The 15,889-nt window shown below is 39.7% G+C and overlaps 1 protein-coding gene across 3 annotated transcripts in view; it reads right to left on the reverse strand.

Moving 5' to 3' along the window:
• Positions 1-14,119, reverse strand: part of mms19 (MMS19 homolog, cytosolic iron-sulfur assembly component) — a 66,645-nt gene extending 52,526 nt beyond the window's left edge. Inside the window, exons 1-4 of one of the 3 annotated variants that reach the window (XM_043712980.1) lie at positions 14,000-14,119; positions 13,520-13,596; positions 3,369-3,417; positions 49-149 (exon numbers count right to left, since the gene is read on the reverse strand). Coding sequence is in view for 1 of the 3 variants with exons in the window: in XM_043712978.1 (XP_043568913.1) it covers positions 49-149; positions 3,369-3,417; positions 14,000-14,084 (235 nt within the window). In the remaining 2 variants the exon portion in view is untranslated. Of the gene's footprint in view, positions 1-48; positions 150-3,368; positions 3,418-4,964; positions 4,970-13,519; positions 13,597-13,999 lie in introns of those variants that run through there. The other 2 variants (XM_043712978.1, XM_043712981.1) reach the window with 2 other exon arrangements.
• Between the last annotated feature and the right edge of the window lie 1,770 nt (positions 14,120-15,889).

Consider the following 15,889-nt stretch of genomic DNA (forward strand, 5'->3'; position numbering starts at 1 on the left):
TTAAAAAGTTAGTTTAGCATCTTCTCAAAGTGTGCACAAAACTCTTACCTTCTCTTTGTTTGAGAGACGAATAAGACAGCAGCAAAACCTGAGAGAGGAGCTGAATCCCCCGGCTTCTTATTCTTGGCTCAGAATTCGTCAAACATTTCCTGTAAATCAAAATGCATTTTAAGAAACAACACAATTAGACTTGATCCAACCAGTGTCAGTGTTCATTCAGTTATAACATGTAATCACTGATGGAAGTTTACTCCTTTGCATTGATACCAATTCCTTGCTTTAATTCAGTGTTTTCTCAAGATGCAGGCTCTTTCTAAAATATGGTAAGAGAACCATCAATGCAATGATAGCCGAGACAATGCGTCTGTTTCAGTGTTGCCCTAATAAAATCAGCTAACTCGGCCAACATCAGCATGATGATTTTTGCAGTGTACTGTGCAAACCAGAAAGCGACACAGAATTGTGTCTTTGCACTCTGGTAATAAGGAGCTCTGATTCAGACAGCACACTGATATTTTGAAGTATTTTTGGTGAGGAAACAGATGCACTAGGAGCCAAGGCTAAACATCAAGTGTTTCAGTACTCATTCTTTTAAAAAAAAGCAACGATAACAGTCTTTCTAAACACAAGTGCTGCCACTATGAATAATTAATCCCTCTCACTCTAACTTTATCAAACTTATTCTTTTTTAGCTGCTCTAAGTAGAGGAGACTAATTGCTATTGTAAACTTTAATTAATCCTATTGAAGACCAATTTCAAGGCAAAGGCCTATTACATAGGATAGTGAAGGCGGCATTAGGTATGCTTTACTTTATTGGTCAGAGTATTGAGTACAGGAGTTGGGACGTCATGTTGCGGCTGTACAGGACATTGGTTAGGCCTCTTTTGGAATATTGCGTGCAATTCTGGTCTCCTTTCTATTGGAAAGATGTTGTGAAACTTGAAAGGGTTCAGAAAAGATTTACAAGGATGTTGCCAGGGTTGGAGGATTTGAGCTATAGGGAGTGGTTGAATAGGCTGGGGCTGTTTTCCCTGGAGCGTCGGAGGCTGAGGGATGACCTTATAGAGGTTTACAAAATCATGAGGGGCATGGATAGGATAAACAGACCAAGTTTCTTCCCTGGGGTGGGGGAGCCCAGAACTAGAGGGCATAAATTTAAGGTGAGAGGGGAAAGATATAAAAGAGACCTATGGGGCAACTTTTTCACACAGAGGGTGGTACATGTATGGAATGAGCTGCCAGAGGAAGTGGTGGAGGCTAGTACGATTACAACATTTAAAAGGCATCTGGATGGGTATATGAACAGGAAGGATTTGGAGGGATATGGGCCGGGTGCTGGCAGGTGGGACTAGATTGGGTTGGGATATCTGGTCGGCATGGACCAGTTGGACTAAAGGGTCTGTTTCCATGCTGTACATCTCTATGACCTAGCTATTCCAGCTCGCGAAATCATTCCTTAAACTTTTCGGAAAGTTAAAAGAATCATCCATGAGAGCTAACAGTCGCTTCAGTATTTTGGGTCAGACAAAGAGGTAAAATCAAATCAAATCAGTCCCAGTGACACAGACTTGACAAGTACGTGAGAACATCAGGGAACAGCTTTATTAGCCAAAGGCAATGTTGCAGCTCTTTATCTCAGCTCATGTGTAAAGAACATGTGGGCAAGGCATTAGCTGTATCTGGTATCTGTGAAGCAATGTTCAAACAAGGAGTCTTGAAGATTAGGCACAAAGAGATATTCATGGTTCAGTCACAACGAAGAACAAAATTATATTTAACCTACACTAGACAGCAAATTTAGGAACTTATATTGATCTTACTAGATGAAAGAGGTTGGAAATACAGACATCGATATAGCTCCTTTACATGCCCATGGGTCATCTAAACAACTTCATATCCAAGAAACAACAATTATGTATAGTTGCTGTGTAATGTAAGAAACACAGCAGCCAAATTATGCACAGCAATTTTTTACAATTAGCAGTGTGACAACGACCAGACAACTTACATTTATGATGCTAGTTCAGGGTTAAACATTGGCTGAGACTCAGAGGATAATTGTCCCGCTTTTCTTTGAAGAATGCTGTGGAGTCTTTCATGAACAGCTGAAAGGCTGCTTGAGGCCTTCAATAAATGTCTTATCAAAAACACAACACCTTTGGCAGTTGTGCAGCCACTCAATAGAACATCGGGAGTGAGGAACTAATTGGTGTGCTCAATTCCTGCAGTGGGACTTGACTTCACAATCTTCTAACTTAAAGGTGACCAACTGAGCCATAGCTCAAATTCTCACAAATTACTGGTTGCATAAATATGGCTTGCATAGAACAGTGAGTGATAATCTGACAGAAGTATTCAGAGGAATTCGATCAAGTAGATATAGAGAAATTAATCATTCTGGTAAAAGAAATCAACTTTGCACATAAGAAAATCTGCAAACTGCCCCCTCCCCCACCCCAAAACATCATTGATGCTAGGGACAAATTTCAAGACAGAGATCATTAGGTAAGGACGTAGATCAGAAGAGGATAAACCTGTTCTGAGGTACAGAATAACTTTGAACAACTTTGTGTTAAAATATGAAGCTGAAAAATCTTTTTGCTTTGCACATTGCATAGGATCAATAATCAGTAAATTGTAATGGCCAACACCAACCCAATTAAACAAATACCTGGCTAATCAAACAGCATTATATATTGATACTCTATAAACTACATTTCCAAGGAGGACACAAATTCTTGTTAACTGTTGGTCAAAGTAGCTCATCAAAACTTAATTCTATGTTTGCAACAGATAGAGAAAATGGTCAGCAGAAAAATGAACTACCAATAAAGTTTACAAGATCCAAAAGCACAAAAGATAATTCACCTTCAACTTTAACATGTGAACACTGAACATTAAAATAACAATGAAGTTTCAAGAATAATTTCACGAAGTAGAAGACTCAAGGTTTAGTTCTTTTGTTCCTTCTATTAGCTAAACTCAATTTGCACTTCATAATTTAGAGTCACTGGAATAGAGAAGATGATGTTAAAAAACCCAAGTTCATAGCAATCCACTATCTGGTTATTACTGAGTTAAACATAGAAGGGCAGGAGCAAGATCAGCTGTGAATCATCCTACAGCCAGGCAAGAATTATTTTCTCGGCTAACAACAAGAAGTCATACTTAACCTGAAGTATGCAGTACTGTGAGACCCACATCCTACCAACAAACTAACTTTAGGAAAGTGAAGAAAGAGAGGAAAACACACACAGCAACAAAACAAAAGGAATCAATCAATTGTTTTTTACTGGTCTCTTCCACTCCGCGAAACAAAGACAGAACTAATTAAATTAGAAACTGAACAAGGATGGTTTGCATTACCCCAAAGCTTCCACAATTTCCAGTGCAGTGCACTTCCCATCAATGACACCTGAAAGGAAATGAAACACAGTTAATATTAGATGGAGGGGGCATCATACTCTCAATTCCTGTAACATGTAATTTTGAAGATATTTAAATTATCCAATTATTTCATTCTTTAACTGAGTTGTTAGAGAATGCTGGTAAAGTACAGAGTGCAGGTAACATTCTATCTATTCCCACCTTAATCAGTCTGCTCTTTTCAGTTGTTATCGGATATTTGTGCACTTCCAGAACTTTCTGGTTTCAAGTATCAGAAAAGAGCAACATGGAAGAGGCATCAAACAATAAAAATTACAGCCAGTTACAAATTCTCATTCAGATTATGTCTACAAGCACACTTCTTGCAATGGCAACCACAGGTAACCTTGGACTGGAACAGCAGTGACACAATGGTTAAGGTCAGGCTGTCTGCATTTTCTGAGGGCTTGAAAGCCCTCTGCTCAGCGTTGCACTGTTCAATAGAAAATACACCAGAACTGCGCAGCTACGACAACATTACGGAAACCAGCCAACATAACAAATTCTCATTTATAACTGATTGCAGACCACTTCACCAACATAAAAATCACAAATCAATAATTGTCAACAGATGTTAAGCTTGTGAATATGTGCATTTCTTCTAAGTTTTACTGAATAGTAGTTGAGTTCCTGCAGAGTCGTACAACATGAGTCAGGGCAAAACGTAATTTTAAAGTTACATACTGTGACCATGTTTATATATTTTAGCTTGGTAATAGAGACTGTGTAAATAATTCAAACTAGAGTTATATTGTCTCATCACAAATGGAACTGTAGCACCTCTGGGGAGAGGTGGGTGGAAGATACAATTAGTGGGACATATAAATGTGGCCAGTCTCCATTCTAAATGCAAACACATGAATTTGTAACAAGAAAGGACAAACAGGAAGTGCAGGCTCGAGATTGTGCTGTTTTATCAGGACTGGCAAGCAATTCAATTTAGTCTAATTACAGGGCCAACCAGAAACTAAACCTTCAATGCAAAGATAAAGAATGATTTGGAAATGCCGGTGTTGGACTGGGGTGTACAAAGTTAAAAATCACACAACACCAGGTTATAGTCCAACAGGTTTAATTGGAAGCATACTAGCTTTCGGAGCGGCGCTCCTTCATCACAACCACCTGGTGAAGGAGCAGCGCTCCAAAAGCTAGTGTGCTTCCAATTAAACCTGTTGAAAGATAAAGAAAGTCTCAATTGTGTCAGACAGGGGTTTCTTTCCCTATTACTGAGACAAAGAGAATGAAGGTCACCACTGCAACGATTCCATACTTGTTCTCCAATGCTTAAACAACATGCAATCTGCTGCATAAGCAGAAACTATAAAGAATAAAATCTCATCAATTTGTTATTTTTCCTAATGACTACTTTGGAAGAAGAATGCAACTTCAGTGGTTGACAAAGGATCACCTGCTTTTTAAAGACATTCCTCCTCCTTCAGGAATGACGCAGAAACTAATGAAGAAACAGAGAGGAAGGCAGCCTCCTGAAAAAGCAGGCCATTGTCCCAGCCTGTTTCAAGAGGGCCAACATCATACCTGTGCCTAAGGCGGCTCATGACTCCCGCCCAGTGGCTCTAACTTCGGTGCTCATGAAGTGCTTTGAAAGGCTGGTCATGGCAATAATCAACTCCAACCTCTTGACATTCTCCAATTTGCATATCAGACCAACTGATCCATGTCAGATTTCCTATCACTTGCCCTTCACTCCTCTCTTGAACATCTTGACACCAAGAACAGCTATGTAAGAACCCTACTCTGACTACAGTTCAGCCTTCAACACTATTATCCCCTTGAGACTGATTATTAAACTTAGTGATCTCAGACTAAGCCCCTCTCTCTGCAACTGGATCCTCAGTTTCCTGACCCACAAGCCACAATCAGTGAAGATTGGGGACGATATTTCATCTGCACTAACACAACACTAGAGCCCAAGAGTGCGTACTCAGCCCCCTACTATACTCACTGTACAGCCATAACTGCATCTCCAAATACCAGACTAATGCCATTTACAAGTTCACTGATGACACCACCACAGTCAGTTGAATCTCAGATGGCGACAAAACAGACTACAGATGGGAGGTGGAAGACCTAGAAAAATGGTGCACTAAGAACAACTTAGCACTCAATGCCGTCAAAACCAAGGAACTCATTACTGACTTTTGGCGAGATGTAATCCATGCCCCCCTACACATTAACAGCACAGAGGTGGAATGAGTGGAGAGTGTCAAGCTCCTGGGAGTGGTCATCCACAACAAGCTTTCATGGACTCTTCATGTGGACGCACCAGTAACAAAGGCGTAACAATATCTCTTCTTCCTCAGGCAGCTGAGGAAATTTGGCATGATGGCGAATATCCTTGCCAACTTTTATAGGTGTGCCATCAAGAGCATTCTGTCTGGGTGTATCACTACTGATAAAGCATTCAAGATCGGAGACAGTTATAGAGAGTGGTGAACTCAGCCCGGACAATCACAAAGGCCAACCTCCCATTTATAGAATCCATCTACCAGGCCCGCTGTCAAGAAAAGACCGCCAGCGTTCTCAAAGATCCATTCCACCCTGGCAATGCTTTTCTCCAACCTCTAACATTGGAGAGAAGGTACAGAAGCCTGAACACATGCACCAGCCGGTTTCAAAACAGGGGGGTTCTACCCTACTATTGTTAGAATACGGAATGGTCTCACAAACTCTTCACATCTGTCTGTACCTGTGTTTTTGTTTTTGCTGCTGTTTACCTGTTATTTACTTATCGATGCCACTTTACTACGTGACCTGCCTGCATTGCTCGCAAAGCAAACCTTTTCACAGTACACGTGACAATTCAATTCAACTCAATTCTTGCTTCACGGGCAGTAGAAATGGAACTTCAAACGGTTTAGCCTGGACAGATTCAGAGTCGGTATGTCAATTCAGAATCGAATGTACGACGACATTTCCTCCCACACATTCTGCTAGAGAACAAAGTAGAAGGAACCACACTGAGAAAATGCCATTATGTCATAGGCTGTTGCATTTCAGATGATATAAAATGAGACATTGCCTGTTTGTTGGATGAGCACTTAGAATGACAGGGCTATGGACGAAGTCCATGTAAATGGGATTTGGGGTTTGGGGGTCAGCATAGACATGGTGGGTTGAAGGACCTGTTTCTATGCTGTATTATTTCATGACCACGTTCAGGTGGACAGAAGTAATCCTCAGTGAAGAGCAGGGAGTTCTCAATGCCCTAGGCAACACTCATTATGATTTACAGGATGCTGTTATATTTGACTAAGCAGCAACACTGATGAAAATTTCTAAGTAATTTGTAGACTGTGAAGAGATATAGGACATCTTGAGGATGTTTAAGCTGCAGCACACATGCAAGTTTGTTTTTTCTTTCCTTTCTAATCAATATTCAGGAAGGAAGTAGATTTGAGGTTAAAAGCTGCATCTTTCAGCTTACACATCCTATATAAGTATATTTGATAAAATATCAAGACCAAGACCAAAACATGATTCATTCTTGGAATACAGAATGTGGGCACATGACTGCTTTGCCTAAAATGAAATGCACTGCAACAAACTTCTCACTTCTATGTTTTATTCATATATATTTATCCTCCATAGCTTTAACTAACACGTTTCAAACAAATAGCCCTCTAGAATTTAACACTATAAAATACTATGTAACAAGAGAGGAATGTATTTTCTAATCATTATTTGGTGCATTTAACGAATTGTGATTTTTCACTGAAATGCACAGGAAAATGCATTCTCATTCTTACTTACAAACCTCTCCATGACCTCAGCCCCCAACCTCTGCACTCAGCCTGTGCCATTCAGTTGTCCATGTCTGGTTCCCGGCAATGCAACTGATTAAATTGCCCATTCCCTGTGCACATCTTCAGCACCATTATAAAGGAGCATTCACTCAGGATCTCCCTCTGTGCTAACCAATATTTACTCCTCAATCAACAATGCAAAAACACAATCTGATCATTATATTTCTCCAGATAGGAGTTTGCTGTATACTAATTGGTTGCTAGCTTTCTTACATTGCTACAGTAATGATGATACAAAAAGCAACCAATTAGCTGGGATGCATGTTGCAATATACCAAGATCAAGTCAGGCTTCATGAATCTAAGTTATTTCTTTTTTTTATAAGTACTCTTCAAATCCTAATAACATTTTGAGCAATGAACAGCTTAGTTTCACTTTATGACAGTTGTAACACCCCCTGCCCTATGGAAATCAGCAAAGACTGGAGAGATGAAGTGCCCATAGCTTTTTAAGCATGGTCCCTTGTGTCATTATGACCCAGCTTGCAAATTCACACAACTGGCAGCAACACAGATTTAAATAGATTCAGAGTTCCTTCTTAAACTGAGTCCATAATGAGTTTGTTTTGCTATTGCCATCAGCTGCAAGAAACCAGTGTCAGAATCCCACAGAAGTAGCAGGACATTAATAATGAACTAAAAGCAGCTTGTAAGCAGGTAACTGTATAAACAAACACTTGCATGCATTCATATATTTGGTGCAAGTATCACCAGTAACAGAGGTATGTCATAACATGTTCAACAGATTGATTAAAAGTGTTTCAAGGAGTCTGATGATGCAGTGGTGTTATCCCTGCTGCCAGGCCAGAAAGCCTGGATCAGTCCCACTTACTTGGGGGAATCATACGTCTGAAAAAGTTGACTAAAAATAATTTTCATGGTTCCTTTCAGAATGTCAACACAGCCTAATGTACTTACAGTCAAAAACTACTTCTGAAATGAAGTCACTGTTACAACAAAAAGCAGGGAAGCCAATTTACACACAGCAGGCTCCCTCTAATAGTGACAATGACTCGGGTCTTTTTTTAGTGACATGGATTCAGAGATTGATATTGGCCAATCCCTTGTACTCCTGTGAAATAGCTGCAAGAAATCTCATGTTTATCCAAGACAGCATATGAGGCCTCAGTTCAGTATCTAGCCTGAAAGACAGAGCTTCCAGATGTACATTTTTTCTGCAATGGACTTTTTTTCCAAGTCTTCGCACTGTAGCTCCACAGAGCCTATACCAACAATTCCACGAAATAAGGTGAAGGAACAAGCCATGGGTGGTTGCAGGAGCAACATTTAAGAAAAGAATATCTCACCATAGTACACCCCTTACTTGAAAAACAGACCAGAGATGTGCACAGAAGGAATTGAGATGCTTCATCTTCCCACCCTAGTCTTCCACAGTTGAGCCACCTCTCCTCAGTGTCCTCTCCTTTTACATCAAGTGCTGAAATCTGCTGCCCAATAGACTAACTTTCGACAATCAATAGACTATATAGGATGCCTGATCAGCTGATCGCTTGACTCACATTTTCTTGAGAATAATGCACAACTAGCTGTCAGAAATCCAACTATAGAGGGAAATGAATAACTATTTATTGCTCCAAATGCACCTTCATTTGGGTTTTAAATTTGAACTGCCTGACATTGCCTAGTAGGGTGGTGCTCGGATCAACGCTTGGACTGCAGCTATTCAAAATACATGTTCATGTTTTAGCTGAGCGAACTTAATGTTATGTCTCCAAGGATGCAGCTGACACAAAGCTAGGTAGAAGGTGAGTTGTGAGGATACTGAAGAGATGCATCTGTGATTTGGACAAGCTGAGTGGGCAAATGCATGGCAGATGAAATATAATGTGAGATTATCCACATGGGTGGCAAAAATAGCATGGTTGATTATTATTTTAATGGCATTAGATTGTGAAAGGGGGGGATACAACGGGGCACAGGTATTCTTGTACACCAATCAAAGTAAGTGGACAGGTGCAACAGACACTGAAGAATGCAAATGGTATGTTGGCTTTCATAGCAACACAATTCAAACACAGGCGCAGGGATGTATTGTTGCAATTGTACCAGGCCTTGGTGAGACCACACCTGGAATATTCTGTGCAGTTCTGGTGTCTTTATCTGAGGAAGGATGTTCTGGCTATGGAGGGAGTGCAATGAAGGTTTACCAAACTAATTCCTGGATAGACAGGACTGACACAAGGGGAGAAACTGGATTGGTTAGGACTATATTCTGACCATAGGACTATTGAGGTCAGAAGGAGGAGTGGGATCACAAAGAACCCGATAAAATTCCAACAGGACCAGATAGGGCAAAATACAGGAAGAAATATCTAATGCCCTGGGGGTCCAGAAACAGGGTAAGCCATTTAGGACTGAGATGTGGAGAAATTTCTTCAAATATGAGAGTGATGACCTTGTGGAATTCATGACCACAGAAAGTGGTTGAGGCCAAAGCATTGAATGTTTTCAAGGAGGTGTTAGATATAATTCTTACAGCAAAAATGATCCAGGGATTTGGGAGGGTCCTGTGGGGGATGTTCAGCATGATCATATTGTACAATGGAACAGGCTCAAAGGGCTAGATGGCATACTCCTGCTCCTATCTTTTGTGTTTCCATATCTCTTAAGAAATGGAGATGTGTTTCCTTATAAGGGAAAACTATTTAGTCACTATGAGACTCGCAAATAAGTTCCTCCTCAGGATAATAGCTACCAAAGTATTTATCAAATCTGTTGCTGTTTCTGAAGATATGTGTAATTTCAAATAAGTAGAAAAAGCTATCCACTGACTTCAAAGATTTTCAAACAAAATATGCTTGTGAATGCTGTACTCTTAGAAATAGAGTACGGAATGCAATCAAGACTTAACTCTTGTATGCAATGAATATCAAATATTCCTCAGCATTTTTCAAGAACAGCAGCTTTATTCACTGAGCCAGCTAATCAGTAACACTCTCAGAATCAAGTTCAATCACAAAGATGCAGCAATGAGTCTCAATGCCAGATTTAGGAAAGGACATCAGCCTGTAGTGCAGTTGCGATTGATCTTTATCAAGCAAATGCAGCAGGATAGTGTACAATGTGGCTGTCAGGTGAACATAGCCAGCCTATTTGGACCATGACAATACTAACATTGAGGGCTAGAAGAGCAATATGCAAACCTGGAATTACAATTTGAAAAGGACAACACTTGCAGAAATAGATGCAAAACATTGCAAATTATGTAAATTTGAAATAAAAACCACCATTAATGAAAATACTCAGGTCAGGCAGCATTTGTGGAAAGTGGAACAGAGTTAATACTTTGAGTTGAATATGCTTCTTCTTCAAAACGTCTTGCAGGAGCACTGCCAAGAGTTAAACAACAGAAGAAAATGCCCGCAAAAAGCAAAATTATATTGAAAAAACTTTTCTGATCTGAAAGAATAATGGGTGCGTTGAGTGAGGCCTCTTCAGGAGTGCTGTGTCCAGTTCTTGTTGCCCTGTTACAGGAAGGAAATGATTAAGCCAGAGAATGGTCAGAAATGATTTAACAGAGTGTTACTGGGAATGGAGATTTTGAGTTATAAGGCTAGACAGCCTGGGACCTTTTTCACTGGAGTGTAGATGGTTGAGGGGTGACCTTAATGAGGCTTCTAAAATCATGATAGGTGTAGATAAGGTGAGTGACAGCTATCTTTTCCCTTTTCAAGGCTAGGCAGCTTCAAGACCAAGGACATATTTTTAGTGAGAGGAGAAAACTTGGTAAAAAATCAGGAGGGGCAACTTTTTTGCACAGAGGGTTTATTTGTGTGCATAATGAACTGCCGAAGGAAGTAGTGGATGTTGGTACAGTTACAATGTTTAAATGACATTTGGATAAGTACATAAATAAGAGGAATATAGGCCAAGTGCAAGCAGGTGGGACTAATTTAGTTTGGGATTATGGTCAGCACGGACTTGTTGGAACGAAGGGTCTGTTTCCATGTTGCATGACTCTTTGACTCTGGAAACGGAAAGTTTTTTCAATTTCTAATCTAATTTTCTCCATCCTGTAAACACTACTCAATGCCAACATATATTATTCCACTGAAATTTCATGACATTCACAATTTTAAAAACTGCAACATCAAGAAATGTAACATGTAGCAGATTGCTGCCCCAAGGCACAAATCATTGTTGCTGGCAATGCAGTGTTAAAGAGTTATAAACTCTCAGCCATAAGGAAAGTTAAGTGAATCAATAATTTTAAAATCAATACTGCATTATGGCTGTCTGTGAAATTCCAGTAAAACAAGCCATTATTTTGAATTCAAAGGTCTCGTCTCTCTATTTATGCCGGATCCAGAAGCGTCAAGTTCCAGAAATCAATTTTAATGAAAGGTAACTTGACACTTTGAAACTGATTACCCATCCCACACAGTACCCATTTTTTTTGAATGAGAGAAAATATGGAAAGAAATCAAAAACAAATAAATAAATTTACTACCTAAAAACAAATTTTAAAAATGCCATTTTTAATATTTCTATCTGAATTGCAAGAACAGTTACAAACTTGTCAAATGCTTCTCATTCAAAGTGACAAATGTTTTCTTTCTGTCCAATTTCACTCTGTTTTCCTAAAAGGGTGTACTCCCCTAAATAAACACAGTTCCTCAGAAACTGGTTGTAACCGTGACCATCCTGCATCGAGTACTGATGTATTGAGCCCAAAGGAACTTACAAAAACATATTCTGGAGGGATCATGGGCTCAAGTGTGGAAAACAGAATTTCAGTTAAACTAATTTGATTCAACTGGCTTTTAAAGAATCAGCTTTCATATTGATACTTACATGCAGTCTGAAACATAGGAACAGGACATTGTGATAAAACAGATTAAAAACTACAAGGAGAAGAGAGCCTCAATCCATTTAGATATCAAAAATCCAAGATTAGTGTCACTAGGTTACCAGTAAGGACAATTTCTGTCTCCTTATTCAAAGACAGATATATGTTTGTCTTTAAGGGAGTGCAACAAAAATTTATTGCATGTGATTTCTGAAGCAAGGAGGATGTCCAAAGAGAGATGCAATAGACTTGGCCCATTCTCTTCGGTGTTTATGAGAATTCAAAATGTGTTGCTGGAAAAGCGCAGCAGGTCAGGCAGCATCGAAGGAGCAGGAGAATCGACACTTCGGGCATGAGCCCTTCTTCAAGAATGAGAATTAAAAATCTCATTGAAACCTAAAGGTTTTGAGGGGTTTGACAGGGTAGATTCTAGGAGGATGTTTCCCCCATGGCAATCACAGTATCAAAACAAAGGGTCAGCTATTTAGGAAATTAGGAGATGCTCCATTATTGACTTTATTCAAAAAGAGAAGGATTGATTTTTGAACACTAAGAAAATCAAGATAAATGTGTGTAATATAAGATAGAGTTGGGTAGATAATCTTACTGAATGGTGAAGAAAGCTCAAAGGTTGTATGGTCATATCTGCTCCATTTTCTTATGTTCTTATGTGTAAATAAATATAAAATTGGAGTCGTAAGATCAAAGGGGTCAGCCAATTTTATATCATATATAAAGTTTAGATCTGTTGGCATCAACATAAGCTCTGTGGTGCCAACCTCCCAAAATAGATGATCAACTCTAGAAACTCTGACTCAAACAACAGTGCTGAAACATTATCCAGGCCATCTTTCAGACAAAACTTTAAGCCGAAATCTTTTTTGCCAACACGTTGACGCAAAAGGTTGCACAGTTCTATGTGAGGAGTACAGGTTTTCTTACAGAACTGTTGAATACTTATTCCACAACATCACAAAAACAAAATGCATAACCACTTAATTCAAAGGACCTTACAAATTGTCAGATCTGTTTCGTTCATGACAATAAGCAACAAAAATGTAATTCACTGTTTTGAACATCTTGAGATTGGGAATGCATTGTAAAAATACTAGTTTTGAGTTTTTTTGATGTTACAAAACATCTTGGTATAGTAAGACAAAGGAATATTGATAGTTTAATTGAAGGACAATTTATCTTTAATGGATCTGGTTGTTTAGTGGTTGTCAACAAGGCCAGCAACATTCCATGAAATAGGGTAAATGTGAAACTATCCATTTTGGAAGGAAAGAATGTCTTTTGAAATACTGAGTAACTAGACAAAGTCTGGATCGAACTCAGTTTGCATATCTTCAGTACAAAATTTAGTAGATTTTGAATATTAAGGAATTTGGTAGTGGAGTGGGATGTTGAACTTGAGATAGATTATCCATGATCGGGTTAGAAGCGTTAAATACTTACTTCCATCGCTTATATTTAGGCTTGCATTTGTATAACGCCTTCCACAACCCTTATTATTCACATTGATTTGTAGTGATCTAAAATTATAAACAAGGAGGTATGACAGAAAAAAAAGGTGTATTCTTCTATTTCAAACAGGAGGGAACAGGAAATAAATACGAGCGGAAACAAGTTGCTTGGTTTTGAGGGCTGGTTGCCAAGTCAGACACCTATTATTGACCAGATTTACAATGAATCAGGTCGGTTCATCTTATTTCATGAACAACCAGAATGCTGAACAGCTCGGGAAGGCCTAAGTGAGGGCTGTCTGGCACAGAAGAGATACAGATCCTAGTCAGGGCACTGGGGTCCATGCGCCGTTACCAGGGTGACAGGGCCAGGCAGGTGGCGCCTACTCCTCACCCGGGACCCCTCCACAGACATCTCTCCTTCTCCCAGGCCAGACAGGCTCTCTACAGCACCTTGCACTTCCGTTCCTACCTGTGGCTAAGTCCTTGGCCGCCCCGTCCTGCAATCCACTCACAAACTCCTCCACCAACCCGAGCAGCCTCATGTCGGCCGCCATGTTCCACCGCCGAACCGAGCAGGCGCAACGAGATGGATGGGTCCGTCACGTGACCACGAACTGCACTGATCACATGATCAGACTCAAAGTAATACGTGTAGAAACTCCTTCACTTGGTATTTTTGAATTTCACTCCGTTAGGCAAAGGCAACAGAAACTGAATTCAGTGCCGATGATAAACACTTTTAATTACACGGTTGTTTGGTTGTATCACTATTATTGAAAAAATTAGAAATGAAGTCGTACAATTTTTTGTAAAAGTTTTTTCAACAATGATCAAATCACAGAATAATTACAATGTGGAAGAAGGAGATGCTGGTGTAGTGGCAATGGGCTTTTGTTCAAATCTCACTGCAGCTGGTGGGGTTTAAAGCTAGTCATTGTAACTATTGATTGTTGTAAGTATCTGGTTGACTAATATACTTTAGGCAAAAGTGAGGACTGGAGATGCTGGAAAGCAGAGTTTAGATCAGAGTGGTGCTGGAAAAGCACAGCATGTCAGGCAGCATTTGAGGAGCAGGAAAATCGACGTTTCGGCAAAAGCCCTTCATCAGGAATGGAAGCAGGGAGCCTCCCTGCCTCCATTCCTGATGAATGGCTTTTGCCCGAAACATCAATTTTCCTGCTCCTCGAATGCTGCCTGACCTGCCGTGCTTTTCCAGTACCACTCTGATCTAATATACTTTAGGGAATGCAATATGTTTGTTTTTACCTGCTCTGGTCTACATGTGACTCACCAACATGTGGTTAACCGTCAACTATTCTCTTAAAAGGCATTGTTAATGACAACAGGGTGGCACAGTGGTTAGCACTGCTGCCTCACAGCGCCAGAGATCTAGGTTCAATTCCCACCTCAAGTGACTGACTGTGTGGAGTTTGTACATTCTCCCCGTGTCTGCGTGGGTTTACTCCGGGTGCTCCAGTTTCCTCCCACAGTTCAAAAAGGTGCAGGTTAGGTGAATTGGCTATGCTAAATTGCCTGTAGTGTTAGGTGAAGGGGTAAATGTAGGGGAATGAGTCGGTGTGGGCTTGGTGGGCCGAAGGGCCTGTTTCCACACTGTAAGTAATCTAATCTAAACTCAACATCCCATGAAAGGATAAAACGAGGCCATTAGGCCTACTAATAAAAATTATGAATTTTGTTCCATATTACTTTTGGTCTCCTTTAACTTTCCCTGTGGTTTCCTAACCCTAAAACTTGTCAACAAAATAAAACCCTTCCTTCCTTCTTTGGTTCCTAAAAAGAATCAAAATATTAACTCTCTTTCTGTCTCTACATTGTCAAACCTGCTGGGTTTCTCCAGCATTTCCTATTTTTGTTTAATTTTAACTGATTTCCCCTCTCCTGCCTTCACTTTGTAAACCTGCACATGACATACAAACCAGGAGAGGGTTGGGCTAGTTAACCTCTCCAGCCTGCTTATCATACAACAAAATGATAGCTCACTTTATTGTAACCTCAAATCCACGTTCCAACAACCCTGTTAACCTTTCACTCTCTTGCTTAACAAGAATTTGTCAAGATCTATCTTAAAAATACTCAAAAGGTGACCTTTTCAGGAACAGAGTTATTGTTGCTGTTCAAATTGAAATAATCATCTCATTTTAATTTATTTTTAAAAAGGTCAATTTGATCAAATTTAACTCAAAATTATTTTTTTTAAAAATGAGTTTTGAATAATTCCTTAACACCACAGTATTCCAGGCAGAAGGGCTAAATTTGAATTTTGTTCCATTTGTTCATAGGAATATGCTAGCATTAATTGACAATCTTGAGTTGCTCTAAGGATCAATCACTTTGCTGT

This window comes from Chiloscyllium plagiosum, chromosome 22 (genome assembly GCF_004010195.1).
Source record: "Chiloscyllium plagiosum isolate BGI_BamShark_2017 chromosome 22, ASM401019v2, whole genome shotgun sequence".
Lineage (NCBI taxonomy): Eukaryota > Metazoa > Chordata > Chondrichthyes > Orectolobiformes > Hemiscylliidae > Chiloscyllium > Chiloscyllium plagiosum.